This window comes from Ovis canadensis, chromosome 13, assembly GCF_042477335.2.
Source record: "Ovis canadensis isolate MfBH-ARS-UI-01 breed Bighorn chromosome 13, ARS-UI_OviCan_v2, whole genome shotgun sequence".
Classification (NCBI taxonomy): Eukaryota; Metazoa; Chordata; class Mammalia; order Artiodactyla; family Bovidae; genus Ovis; species Ovis canadensis.
Window position 1 is genome coordinate 66,853,627 of NC_091257.1, and position 13,753 is coordinate 66,867,379.

General features: G+C 42.2%; 2 protein-coding genes across 8 annotated transcripts in view; both read left to right on the plus strand.

Moving 5' to 3' along the window:
* Nucleotides 1-1,345: 1,345 nt before the first annotated feature.
* Nucleotides 1,346-1,913, plus strand: LOC138417573 (thymosin beta-4). Its single transcript, XM_069548125.1, has one exon. It carries the CDS (start codon nt 1,425-1,427, stop codon nt 1,557-1,559), a length of 135 nt encoding a protein of 44 aa, XP_069404226.1. The 5' UTR covers nt 1,346-1,424; the 3' UTR covers nt 1,560-1,913.
* Nucleotides 1,914-8,183: 6,270 nt separating this feature from the next.
* The window catches only part of DNAAF9 (dynein axonemal assembly factor 9), a 173,396-nt gene continuing 167,826 nt past the window's right edge, over nt 8,184-13,753 (plus strand). For 5 of the 7 annotated variants that reach the window (XR_011248201.1, XM_069548086.1, XM_069548087.1 and 2 more), the window contains exon 1: nt 8,184-8,648. Coding sequence is in view for 4 of the 7 variants with exons in the window: in XM_069548086.1 (XP_069404187.1) it covers nt 8,566-8,648 (83 nt within the window). In the remaining 3 variants the exon portion in view is untranslated. The remainder of the gene's footprint in view (nt 8,649-13,753) is intronic. The other 2 variants (XM_069548090.1, XM_069548091.1) reach the window with 1 other exon arrangement.

Genomic DNA, 13,753 nt, shown 5'->3' on the forward strand with positions numbered 1-13,753 from the left:
CCATAGCTTTCCTGCCAAGAAGCAATCGTCTTTTATTTCATGGCTGCAGTCACTGACTATGCTAAAACCTTTTACTGTGTCGATCCTAACAAACTGTAGACAACTCTTAAAGAGATAGGAACACCAGACCATCTTACCTGTCTCCTGAGAAACCTGTATGCAGGTCAAGAAGCAATAAGGAGAACCTTGTATGGAACAATTGACTGGCTCAGGATTGAGAAAGGAGTACAACAAGGCTGTTTATTGTCACTCTGGTTATTTAATTTACATGCAGAGCACATCATGTGAAATGCCGGGCTAAATGAATTACAAGCTGGAGACGACATTACTGCAAGAAATACCAACAACCTCAGATATGTGGATGATACCACTCTAATGGCAGAAAGTGAAGAGGAACTAAATAGCCTCTTGCTGAGGGTTAAGGAGGAGAGTGAAAAAGTCCACTTAAAACTCAATATTAAAAAAAACTAAGATCATGGCATCTGGTCCCATCACTTCATGGCAAATCGAAGGGGAAAAGGGGGAAGCAGTGACAGAGTTCCTTTTCTTGAGCATTATCATTAGGGAAATACAAATTAAAACCGTTATCCCACTGTATATCCAGGAGAATGAAAGTTAAGATTGATACCACCAAGTGTTGGTGAGGATATGGAACAACTGGAATTCTCCTGCATTGCAAGTAGGAATGTAAAATGAAAACAATTTGGAAAACTGGTTGATTGTTTCTTATGAAGCTAAATATACATGTACCATATGACCTAGCACTTTTATTCCTAAGTGTTTATCCTAGAAAACTGAAAATATATGGTCATGCAAAGACTTATACACAGTTTATTAGACTTCAAACACAGTAGCTTCAAATTGGAAACAACTCAAATGCCCATCTACCAGTAAATAGATACACAAATGATGTTTTGTCCAACCTATGGAAAATTACTCATTGGTAAAAAGGAACAAACTACTGATATGTATAACAAAATGAATAAATCTCCAAATCATTACACTGATTTCATTTATATAAATTTGAAGAGTAGACAAAACTAATCTATGGCCATTAAAATCAAATCAATAATTGTTTGGGGCCAAGATGGGGGATTTGACTGCAAAGCGGCCTCAGGGAACTTTTCTATGGTCATGGAAATGTCTGATATCCTAGTTGGGGGGGGGCAATAATTCTAGAAGTGTAAATATTTGTTAAAACTTATTAACTATACAGTATTATATTATCCATTTTATTGTAAAAATATTTTTGGAGAAAACTTTTAAGAAGACCCTCTTAAATGGATAACATATATTGTCTCAGATCATTTATGAGTAGGGTTGCCAGATTTAGCAAGTAAAAAAAACATTGTCCAGACTCGGCGGCGGCCACAGCGCAGACCCGACTTCACTCGCTCGCAGTTCGCTCCGCGCCCTCTGCAACCATGTCTGACAAACCCGATATGGCTGAGATTGAGAAGTTCGATAAGTCGAAATTGAAGAAAACGGAAACGCAAGAGAAAAATCCACTGCCTTCGAAAGAAACGATTGAACAGGAGAAGCAAGCAGGCGAGTCGTAATGCAGCGTGTGCCGCCAGTATGCACTGTACATTCCACAAGCATTGCCTTCTTATTTTACTTCTTTTAGCTGTTTAACATTGTAAGATGCAAAGAGGTTGGATCGAGTTTAAATGACTGTGCTACCCCTTTTCACATCAAAGAATGGAGAACTACTGACAACGTAGGCCGCGCCTGCCTCTCCCATCTGCCTGTGTGGCTGGCAGGGAAGGAAAAGAACTTGCATGTTGGTGAAGGAGGAAGCTGGGTGGGACGACAGTGAAATCTAGAGTAAAAAGCTGGTCCAAGGTGTTCTGCGGGCTGTAAAATGCAGTTTAATCAGAGTGCCATTTTTTTTGTTGTTCAAATGATTTTAATTATTGGAATGCACAATTTTTTTAATATGCAAATAAAGTTTTAAAACCTGAAAAAAAAAAACAAAAAAACAAAAAAAACATTGTCCAGTTAAATTTGAATTATATCTAATTGCTTATGCACATGTACATTGATGGAAAAGAAAATAGAACATGTACTTTAAAAATATATTATTCATAGGAAATAAAAGGTATCTAAATTATACACTTTTATATTTTTCTGACCCTTTGGTTCCCTTTAGTATTTCCTTGTTTCGTGGAATTTGCTTGTAAAATTCCTTGTGCACATAATCTATGTTCATTTTCTTTATATCAAGCTTCTACAATGGTCACATCTAACTTCTTTAGATTTTTTTGTTTATTGAATATTCATTAATGTAAAAATATAATCAGCAGTAGCATTATGAGACAATATACTAGGGTGTGATCACTCACCTAGAGCCAGACATCCTGGAATGTGAAGTCAAGTGAACCTTAGAAAGCATCACTACGAACAAAGCTATGGAGGTGATGGAATTCCAGCTGAGCTATTTCAAATCCTGGAAGATGATGCTGTGAAAGTGCTGCACTCAATATGCCAGCAAATGTGGAAAACTCAGCAGTGGCCACAGGACTGGAAAAGGTCAGTTTTCATTCCAATCCCAAAGAAAGGCAATGCCAAAGAATGCTCAAACTACTGCACAATTGCACTCATTTCACATGCTGCTGCTGCTGCTGCCAAGTCACTTCAGTCGTGTCTGACTCTGTGTGACCCCACAGACGGCAGCCCACCAGGCTCCACCGTCCCTGGGATTCTCCAGGCAAGAACACTGGAGTGGGTTGCCATTTCCTTCTCCAATGCATGAAAGTGAAAAGTGAAAATGAAATCTCTCAGTCGTGTCCGACTCTTAGCGACCTCATAGACTGCAGCCTACCAGGCTCCTCCATCCACGGGATTTTCCAGGCAAGAGTACTGGAGTGGGTTGCCATTATACTCAAAATTCTCCAAGCCAGGCTTCAGCAATACGTGAACCGTGAATTTCCAGCTGTTCAAGCTGGTTTTACAAAAGGCAGAGGAACCAGAGATCAAATTGCCAACATCCACTGGATCATCGAAAAAGCAAGAGAGTTCCAGAAAAACATCTATTTCTGCTTTATGGACTGTGCCAAAGCCTTTGACTGTGTGGATCACAATAAACTGTGGAAAATTCTGAAAGAGATGGGAATTCCAGAGCACCTGACCTGCCTCTTGAGAAATCTATATGCAGGTCAGGAAGCAACAGTTAGAACTGGTCATGGAACAACAGACTGGTTCCAAAGAGGAAAAGGAGTACGTCAAGGCTGTATATTGTCATCTTGCTTATTTAACTTCTATGCAGAGTACATCATGAGAAACGCTGGGCTGGAAGAAGCACAAGCTGCAGTCAAGATTGCCGGGAGAAATATCAATAACCTCAGATATACAGATGACACCACCCTTATGGCAGAAAGTGAAGAGGAACTAAAAAGCCTCTTGATGAAAGTGAAAGAGGAGAGTGAAAAAGTTGGCTTAAAGCTCAACATTCAGAAAACGAAGATCATGGCATCTGGTCCCATCACTTCATGGCAAATAGATGGGGAAACAGTGGAAACAGTGTCAGACTTTATTTTGGGGGCTCCAAAATCACCGCAGATGGTGACTGCAGCCATGAAATTAAAAGATGCTTACTCCTTGGAAGGAAAGTTATGACCAACCTAGACAGCATATTGAAAAGCAGAGACATTACTTTGCCAACAAAGGTCCGCCTAGTCAAGGCTATGGTTTTTCCTGTGGTCGTGTATGGATGTGAGAGTTGGACTGTGAAGAAAGCTGAGCACCAAAGAATTGATGCTTTTGAACTGTGGTGTTGGAGAAGACTCTTGAGAGTCCCTTGGACTGCAAGGAGATCTAACCAGTCCATCCTAAAGGAGATCAGCCCTGGGTGTTCTTTGGAAGGACTGATGCTAAAGCTGATACTCCAATACTTTGGCCACCTCATGGGATGAGTTGACTCATTGAAAACGACTCTGATGCTGGGAGGGATTGGGGGAGGAGAAGAGGACGACAGAGGATGAGATGGCTGGATGGCTTCACTGACTCTATGCACGTGAGTTTGGGTGAACTCTGGAAATTGGTGATGGACAGGGAGGCCTGGTGTGCTGTGGTTCATGGGGTCGCAAAGAATCGGACACAAGTGAGTGACTAAACTGAACTGAACTGAAAGCTATCAAATTCTTCATGAGATGAAATCCATTTCAAAAGGTACTGTAATAATTATCCACTTCAAGTCAGGATTTCTTTTCCAGTCTCCTTTAAAAACAGTTTTGATATTTAAAGGGATAAAATCTTTACTAATCATTCCTTTAGTGCATTCTACAATTCCTATAAGCAATGGAGTGCTTCAACAGCATTAGTTTCTCTTTGCATAATCTATTGCTAAACAGATATTATACACTGTGATCAAGAGGTAACTAAGTTTTCCTTATGAATTACTATTAAAGTCAATTAAGAATTTGAGGGGCATTTTCTTTAGAATTACAGTATTCTTTACTTTAAGAAAGTAAAAAAATTAAAGAAAAATTGAGAAGTCTCCATTTATTAAAGCAAGCTAACAATTTTTTGAATGCAAGAGAAATAAAAAATACTGAATGCTAATAAAATCACAAAAATCCCTCAGTTGTTCAGTTGGAACACTGTGCCTGATTTAAGAGGACAATTTCATGACAAATACATCAAAGGCAACAGGAAAGACATCAGGTATTTTTTGAGCAGCATCATGCAGTATATGAGGCAGATAGCCAAATGGCTTCCAAAAAAACATTTGTGTTTTACTTCAACTTTGAATAAACAATGTTTGCACCTTTATGCAAACATCTGCCATCATTTGTATCATCTCCACCAAAAGCAGTACAATTTTCCTCTTTAACTCCTAATTCAAAAGGAAAGAGTTTTTTCCTCTGCAAAAATTTTCTCCTTTCTGAAGTCTCATCTGGAGGAGTCTTTACTAAAAATAACCTTACAAGTGAGCCTTTTCACAGGAAAGGTATTGCCCAAGTGAATTTCTCTGCACTGTCATTGCTTGAATCCATAAAAAACATGAGGCATTTAGGGCTTTGATAATCACTGAAGTAGTAAACTGAGTTATTACATTTTAAATTATTGCAGTAGGTGTTGTCCTGACATTTGACATTTTGCTTCCAGTTTTGGAATTAGAAAATACTGGTAGCAATACATTCAAAGAGTTATTCAAGCTGAAAGACTGATGACAGTATACAATGTGAGAGGCTGCTACAACTTCTGCTGTGATTATTTTATGTTCTACATCTAGGTTTCCCATAATCAAAATTTTATTTTATCACTTTCTATGATTCAAGTTGAAGAAATCATGCATCTTTTATGCTTAGCTGTTATTATATGCTGGTTTATGTCAGACTTTCTATCATTTTCAATATTGAATGAACATTTGCATACCCCACAGAGAACTTCAAGAGGTTTTATCTCACTTGATAATGTCCACTGTTCAGAAAACTTATCTTGAAATTCACACTTGCATTTTGGTATTTAGAGGTTTAATATAGAAAATTAAAAAAGAGGTAATTCAATTTATTTTCAACACGGGTGACAACTTAATGGGAAAAGAAATGGTTCTGAGACAACTAGATAGCCACAAGCAAAAGAATGAAGCTGAACCTCTACCTCACATCAAATACAAAATTTCCATATCAAACGGATGAAATACTTATATATAAGAGCCAAAACTACTAACTCAGAAGAAAATGTCAGGGATTAAATCCCTGGATTAGGCAATGGTTTCTTAGATATGACACCAGAGCACAAGCAAAAAACACAAAATAGATGAATTCGATATCAACAAAATTAAAAATTATGTGGTTCACAGGACACCATCAGAGATGTGAAAAGACAACCCACAGAGTGTGAGAAAATTTTTGCAAACTGTAGATCTAATAAGGGACTTGTATTTAGGATAAATAAAGAATTGTGTTCTGTGCTTAGTCACTCAGTTGTGTACCACTCTTTGCAACCCCATGGACTGTGGCCCGGTAGGCTCCTCTGCTCACCTTGATTCTCCAACGCAAGAATACTGAAGTTGGTTGCCATGCCCTCCTACAGGGAATCTTCCCAACCCAGGGACAGAACCCAGATCTCCCACACTGCAGGCAGATTCTTTACCATCTGAGTTACCAGAGTGGGGCTGTAAGTGGTACAACTGCTTTGGAAAAGTTTGAAAATTCTTCCAAAGGTAAATAAAATTACCCAGCAATTCCACTCCTAAGTTATATTCCCAAGAGCGTTGAAATCATATACCCACCAAAAAACTTGTACATGAATGTTCACAGCAGCATTCGCTAAAAAAAGTTAAAAAATGAAAAGAACCCAAATGTCCATCAATTGATAAGTGGCTAAGAAAGATGTGATAACCATGTAATAAGAGTATTATTCAACCATAGAAATGAAACCCTTGTACATACTACAACACGAATGAGCCTTGCAAACACTATGCTAAATGAAGAGTTGAACACAAAGGACTACATACTGTATGATTTCATTTATATGAAACGTTCAAAATAGGCAAATCCAGAGACAGAAATTAGTGGTTGCCTAATGTTGGGATAGTTGGGAAGAAATGGAAAATGACGACTAAAAGGTATAGGATTTCTTTTTGGAGAGCTGGAAATGTTCTAAAATGATCGTGGTACAGCTAAAATGATTGCACAGCTTTGTGAATAAACCGATTGCATTGTAAAACAAAAAACATTGACACTAGTGACCAACGCAAAAATTGAAAAAGTTGTATTTAATAAGTCTAATGTTTGCATCATTGCATCTGTGCGTACGTGGGAATAGGGTCACGAAAGGGTTAGGAACTTGAATTTACGAAAAGCAAATTGAACTCAAAGGTGAACGGTCTGCCTACAAAGAAGAACTGCACTTGTAAGGAACAGTTTCGCTTAACAAAGTCATAACGGATTTTATACAATGTTTTGGGAAGCTTGCTTTCAGGGATTGGCGGTATTTCAGAAACGAGAGCGTACAGCGACTGAATTGCAGTTTCCTCGGCACGGTTATTAGAGTAATGCTGCCGAGAATCTACTAAACCTTTAGAAGCCTGGTCCCCGCAGTGAGGCACTTGCTGATTGGTTGTCGCCTAGAAGCATGGAGCTGTCAATGATTGGCTGGGCTGACATTGATTTAGGCTGACTTTGATTTAGCAACTTTCAGAAGCCTAGGTACTGGAGTGAAACTGTTGTTGAGTGGCTGATTTTCAGAAGCCACTGGAGTGAGGCTGTTGCTGATTGGTTGGTTTGCAGAGCCAGTGTACTGGTGTGAAGTGATTTCTCGTTCAGGACTTGGAACTTGAGCCAGAAAATCTTTTCCTTTCTTGAATATGAAAAACAAGTACTTTTAATTTCTAGTTCCTTCTTTTGGTGTTCCCTCAGCCAAACTCACTGGAGAAACCATAGAGATTGACCAAATCTTTTATTTGTAGAGGAAGGACTTTCAGCTAGTAATTTAAGAACAAAATACTGTAGCAGAAAGAAGTGTTAAAGAGTGAAAGTGTTAGTCGCTCAGTCCTGTCGGACTCTGCGAACCCATGGGCTGTAGCCCGCCGGGCTTCTCTCACCAAGGAATTCTCCAGGCAAGAATACTTCAGTGGGTTTGCCATTTCCTTCTCGAGGGTATGTTCCCAACTCAGGAACGGAACCCAGGTCTCCCACATTGCAGGCAGATTCTTTACTGCCTGAACCACAAGGGAAGCCCAATTGACTGTAAAAAGACGAATATAGGACATTTAGGGCATCCTGACAAAGTCAGTATATGACGCAGGCCAAAATCATCAAATATACCCCATATATATATAATGCCTGGAAACTCTGTCAATTATACACGACTGAGGTTCGGTGGGATTTGCTTTCTTACACATGGCCCTGCGGTCGGAAACGGGTCGACTTAGAATCTGAACTGTAAAAGGCAGGGATCCTCTGGGCCCCTGTGAACCCCTAACGTCTGTGCGAGGCTAGGCGCGCATTGCTAACCTGAGGTCGGCTAGAAATCGGCTGAATGTTTGAAGGGAGGATGCGTAGTTGATTAGCAGCGGGTGTAGAAACTGCAGCAAGGTACACTCCTGGGAGACCGGGATACGCGATCCGAGCACCCAAGCGGCATTCGAGTCTGCCCCCGCGCAGGCGAGGTGCAGCAGCTTCTGAAGGTTCTGCAGGAGGACGTAGGCGGCTGAGCGGGGCGGGGCGGAACGAGGCCCCGCCCCTGGGAGCGCCTCTGTGCGTGGCTGGTAGCGCCGCAGAGTCCGACTCCAAGATACGGAGCCTGAAGACAGGGCAGAGCGGCGGCGTGGTAGCCTTAACTCTGGGCAACCGCGCTCGCAGCATCCGACACAACCGCCTCGAAGCTTAAGGAGGACTCGGCCCTGCGGCCCTCTGCGCGCCCCCTACCCACTGCAGACGCCCACATCCGCGCCCTTTGCGCGCGTCGGGCTCCGCCCCCGCCGTGCTCCTGCACGCTGCGCCCCCCGCCCACCCGGCACGCCCAGCCGCCCCGCCTGGCAGAAGTGGGCCTAAGCCGCCCCTCAGGCTTGAGCGACCCTCGCAGCGGCTCGGTCCTCCTCCGCTGTCGACTGCAATGGACGCGTATCCCCCGCACCGGGTGGGGCTGACCCGGGCGCGCTCCCTCGGCGGCCCTGGCCGAGGGTCGCCCTCCGTCAGGTACAGGGGGACGAGGCCTCAAAGGGGCGGGCGAGGGGTTGCGGGCTGTTGGGGTCTGGCGACGCCGCTCGCCGAAGGGCGTGGTCCGATATGGCTTCCTAGCGGACGGTTTCTCCCTGAACAGTTTCCTGAGGAACGTTTCCCGAGGAACGGCGCCTGGTGCCGAGGCTCCCACAATGGCTTCCTTGTCGACAACCCCACAACGGATCCCCTGTGAAGACCCCCCTGCTATGACATCCCCACCCCCACAGAACATTTCACCCTGAAAAGATTCACTTATCGAGGACCTGCACAGTGGCTGATTAACTCGCTTGCCTTCCCCGTAGAATATTTCTCCCAGAAATGGCCATCATAGGAGACGTCCCCTCACAATAGCTCCCCTGTATAGAACCCCATATTGGTTTACCTAGAAATGGCTGACCTGCCTTGCTCTCCTGAAGGAGCAGGTCTTGTTCAGAACCTTTCCTCTGCATTGCGTCTGCCCCCTCCCTCCCCCCTACACAAACACCCACCCGGACCGCATCTTCCTTACTGCGCGTTTCCGCACTTCCCCCTGCCCTGTCCCGAGTCGCTCCCTCACTCCATGATGAGGAGCTCAGGTTGAGGAGAGGTGGAGGTCATTAGGGGCTCGGGAGGCAAAAACTGCGGAGGGAAAGGGGGCCAGAATCCCCTAAAGCTGCGGACCCCAGGCCACAGAACCTAGAGATAAAGGCCCCGGGGTGCCTCAGTCTAGGGAGGGTCCCCACTACCTTTGTGTGTATGAAGATTTCTACTCTCTGCTCCCTGTGCCTTTGGGACTGACCTTAATAGTCTTGGTGTCGTTTGTGATGGAACTGGGTTGGGGCTGTCAGCGAAGTGCCGATGGTGGAATAATGGAGAGCTTGTGGCAGAGACCGTTGAGAAGAATGGAGGAAGAGAGAGAAATGAGCTTTGGTTCTGCTAAATTGTCTTTAAACCAGAAGAGGATTTTTGGTGTGTTGTTGTTTTTTTTTTTTTTTTTTTTTTGCTTTTTCTCGATTCTAGCTCTTTAGCAAAGCAAATATAGTGTTCCTTTGAAAGAAGGTTCTCAACTTACCTGTGAAAACAGTCTTTCCTATATCTTTGTTACGGTATTTAAGGCATTGTATTTTAAAATTTTTGCTCGAAAATGTTTTTTATCCCTTTGTTTTTAACTCCACCAGATTAGTGACGACTAAGAGCTAAATCTTAGAATCATGTCTTTCTCATACTTACTGAGATTCCTTCTTCCACCCCAGCTACTAACGCATGTTTGTTGAATAAAGAATAGAGGAGGTGGGACTAGATACCCTTGGTTTCATTTGGGAATCTTAATTGCTTCTGATTTGGCTGGTGACAGGTGACATAGTTGGATTCCTCTTCTGCTCTTCAGTGGAATTCCATTGGGCTTCACGGTTCCAATTGTTTAGCTGCTTATGGTAACCACCTCTAGTCTGTTTTAACGTTTCTGGCAGCCAGTTTCACTGTTACAAAGTATTTGAATGTTGAGTACAATAGAAACTGCACTGGGTACTTAGAACTTGGGCAGCAACCCTTTAAATCCAAGGCCTTTGTAGACTTGGGGTTTGTCCCTATCATCTTGAGCTTTGAAGTCTGGAGTCTTTTAAGGAAAAAAGAGCTTCCCAGTAAAATCCATTTCTAAAATAACTGCTTCCTTCCTTGCTTCTGGTAGCATGGCAGCATGCTTTTTTTTTTTTGTAAGTATTTTTGTGTTTTGTTTTATTAAAAACAGTAATGATCGCTAACTTTACTAATCATATTCAAATTTCGAATTTTCCGCCATGTGGTTTGAGTGAAACTTGTTAGTCTTCGGACAAGGATAGTACCAGGTACCTCAAGGCCTGGTGTTTGTATACTTTTGGTAAAAGAAATTTGGTGAAAGTTTTCCTCCTTTCCCTGCAGTTTTTAACTGAACATACTTTTCTTACTCATTCAGTCAAGCCTTTCCCTGATTATGACACTGAATGTTCCTACCAGGTTTGTTCTCAGTACTTGGCTATCACCCATATTTGGGCTTCTTTGCTACACTCGACTCCTGAGTGATTAAAGAGGCAAGCCTAACTGGTGAATTTACATTCCTAAAGACCCATAGATGGTACTTTGCAAGTGAGTGGCACTATTCTAGCAATGGAGTTAATCTTCACAGACTAGGAATAGAGATCACAAGTTAAAATATTGTTGCTGAGATCTGGAAGCTACTCATGGTAGTCATCAGTGCTGTCCATCAAATATCTTGGGTTTCTGTTTCCTGGGCACGTGGTACAGTTGCACTTGCTCCCCCCCTTGAAGTTGAGTATGGCCTTGTTAGTTGCTTTTGGTTAGTGAAATGTGCACAGGAATGATGTGTATCCCTTCATGGTAAAAGCATCTGGTGTATAACTTGCCACTCTCTTTCCCTCTCTTTTGGTGATTGTGTGCTCCAGATGGTGACTAGTCTTAATCTGGGAACCAGAACTAGCTTCCAGGTGACCTATCTTTGACATCTAGACTGAGCAAGAAATAAGCCTATTTTCAAGCCACTGAGATTTTGGAGTTATTAAAATAAGTGAAAGTCAGTCGGGTTTGACTATACAGTCCGTGGAATTCTCCAGACCAGAATACTAGAGTGGTTAGCCTTTCCCTTCTCCGGGGGATCTTCCCAAGCCAGGGATCAAATCCAGGTCTCTTGCATTGGAGGTGGATTCTTTACCAGCTGAGCCACAAGGGAAGCCCAAGAATACTGGAGTGGGTAGCCTATCCCTTTTACAGCAAATCTTACCGACCCAGGAATGGAACACGGGTCTCCTGCATTGCAGGCGGACTCTTTACCAGCAAAATAACTATCTTTGTTTGTACTAAGGAACCAATGGAAGTAGCTGAAACATGCTTTCCTACTTAAGATCTTTTCCTGCAGAGGACTCTGATCCTGCTTTGGACTTGTTTAACAGTTTAAATTTCACTGCCTCTTTATGCAAATTCCAACATAGACTGTGCTGGATGTTGTGAATTCAGACAGATAAGACAGGTGTCTGCCCTCCAAAAGCTTCTTTGTAAGTGGAGAGAGATAAAAACAGTAAAAATCATAATACAGAATGGTGAGAAATAAGTCTTAGGGATGAAATAGGACTGAAGGAACAATAATGTTAGAAGGCATAGGCAATTTTGAGACTCAGCAGTTGAAAGAATGGAGTTGCCAGTTATTCATATTGGAAACACTGGTATAAGAGTAGGCTTGTGGAAAAAGGGTTCAATTTTGGCCTTGTTCATTTTGAGTTTCCTAATTGATATCGAAGTGGAGATACTGCATTAGCAGTTGGATATATTAGTCTGGAATTCAGGAGAGAGATTGGAACTGGAAAAACCACTCATTACTCATGACTCCAAGTTTGTTTTTTTAAACTTATAAGACTGGATAGAAACCCAGGGAGTAAATGTAGATAGAGAAGAGGACCAGCATCCAAACTCTGGGATTTCCTGTGTAGAAAAGACAGTGTACCAGTGTCTTCCAGATTTTGAGGGAAAATGGATTCCTACCTCCTGAGATAAGAGAAGAATCAAGGACAGTCATGGTCTAATGACAAATGTTAGGATAGACAATTAGATTTGGTAATACGGAGGTTATTGATGACCTTGACAAAACAGTTTTGGTGTAGTGGATTCAGGAGAAACTAGGAGAGGAAGACAGTGAGTAAAGAGTTACAGTGATGTTATTTCAAGGATTGTTATAACGGAGAGCAGAGTAATAAGGCTGTGGCTGGAGGAGCATGAAATGTTAAGAGTTCTTTTTGTTTTTAGGTGGGCAGATAGCATGTTCGTAAGTTAACAGGATGTTGGAGTACAGAGAAGCAAATTGATGATTAAGAGAGAGAAGGGACAATTGCAGGGGTGAAGTCCTTGAGTAGAGAGAGGGAATGGAGTCTAGGATATAAATGGATATGTTGGCTCAAGCTAGATAGATACGTGGACAATGGTTCATCTGTGGTGATTCTACTGACCCAAGTACTGGTGCATTGTTAGCTTGGTAGTGGGACAGAGTGGACGTTCTCTTCTTATTACTTCATATTCTCAGTTAAATAAGAAGGAACGTCTTCAGCTAAAAATGAAGAGTGAGAGAGGTGTTGGAAGTTTGAGGAGAAAGCAGGTGTGAAATTCATCCAGGAGAGTGGGGGGAAATGAGATGAATAAGGAAATATTTTTGGATTGCCAGATAGCACCAAGTGCCCATTTGGTTAAATTTAAGATGAGACCCAGTTACCATGTTGAATATTTTACCTTAAGATGTATTAAGCTCCTTGGATGTGGGCAGTCGGGGAGGGATTGGCAGAGGTAGGATAGAGCAGTGGTCTCCAATCTTTTTGGCACCAGGGACTGGTTTCATAGAAGACCAGAGTTGAGGGTGGGGAGAATGGTTTTGGAATGCTTTAAGTTCAGTAGGTTTCGAGCTCCAGTAATGCTAGCAGTTGGAGAGTGGCTATTAATACACATGAGGCTTCACTTGCTCACGACTCTTGCTGTGCAGCCTGGTTCCTAACAAGCCATAGACCAGTACTGGTTTGTCATCCAGGGGTTGGAGACCCCTAGGATAGAGGACATCATTGGAAGATAGGAGTAAAGGAACTGGGAGGTAAGGATAGTAGAAGGTCAGTGCGAATTGAGATCATCATGAATTAAGTTGGGAGTAGTAATAGCAAAGAGACAGGATCCAGAAGCCAGAATCTTTGAGGGAATGTGGAGGACTGAGTGACCTATTGTAGATGTCTGTAACAAGAAGTGGTTATTATTTGTTGGGATGAACAAATCATCCAGTATAAAATACAGTTTCTCAAAAAGTCTGTGTTTCCAGATTAAAACAACCCTCCAAAAATCCAGCACAATTAATTTAAAAATATGCATGCATGGCATAGCATCATGACATTTTCGAGCACTATAAAGAGAAAAAAGGATATCTACAAATCACATAGAGTCAGGAACCATAAGATTTGGATGCTAGAGGATAATGGAGCAAATAGTGTTTACTAAAAGAAAATGGATTCCCACTCAGAATCCTGTATCCAGCCAAATTCTCAGGCAGGTGAGGGAAGGATAAAAACATTTCACACATGTAAGAT

Excerpts from the sequence above, each read along its gene's own strand:
- LOC138417573 (XM_069548125.1), top strand. The coding sequence starts at position 1,425 with ATGTCTGACAAACCCGATATGGCTGAGATTGAGAAGTTCGATAAGTCG.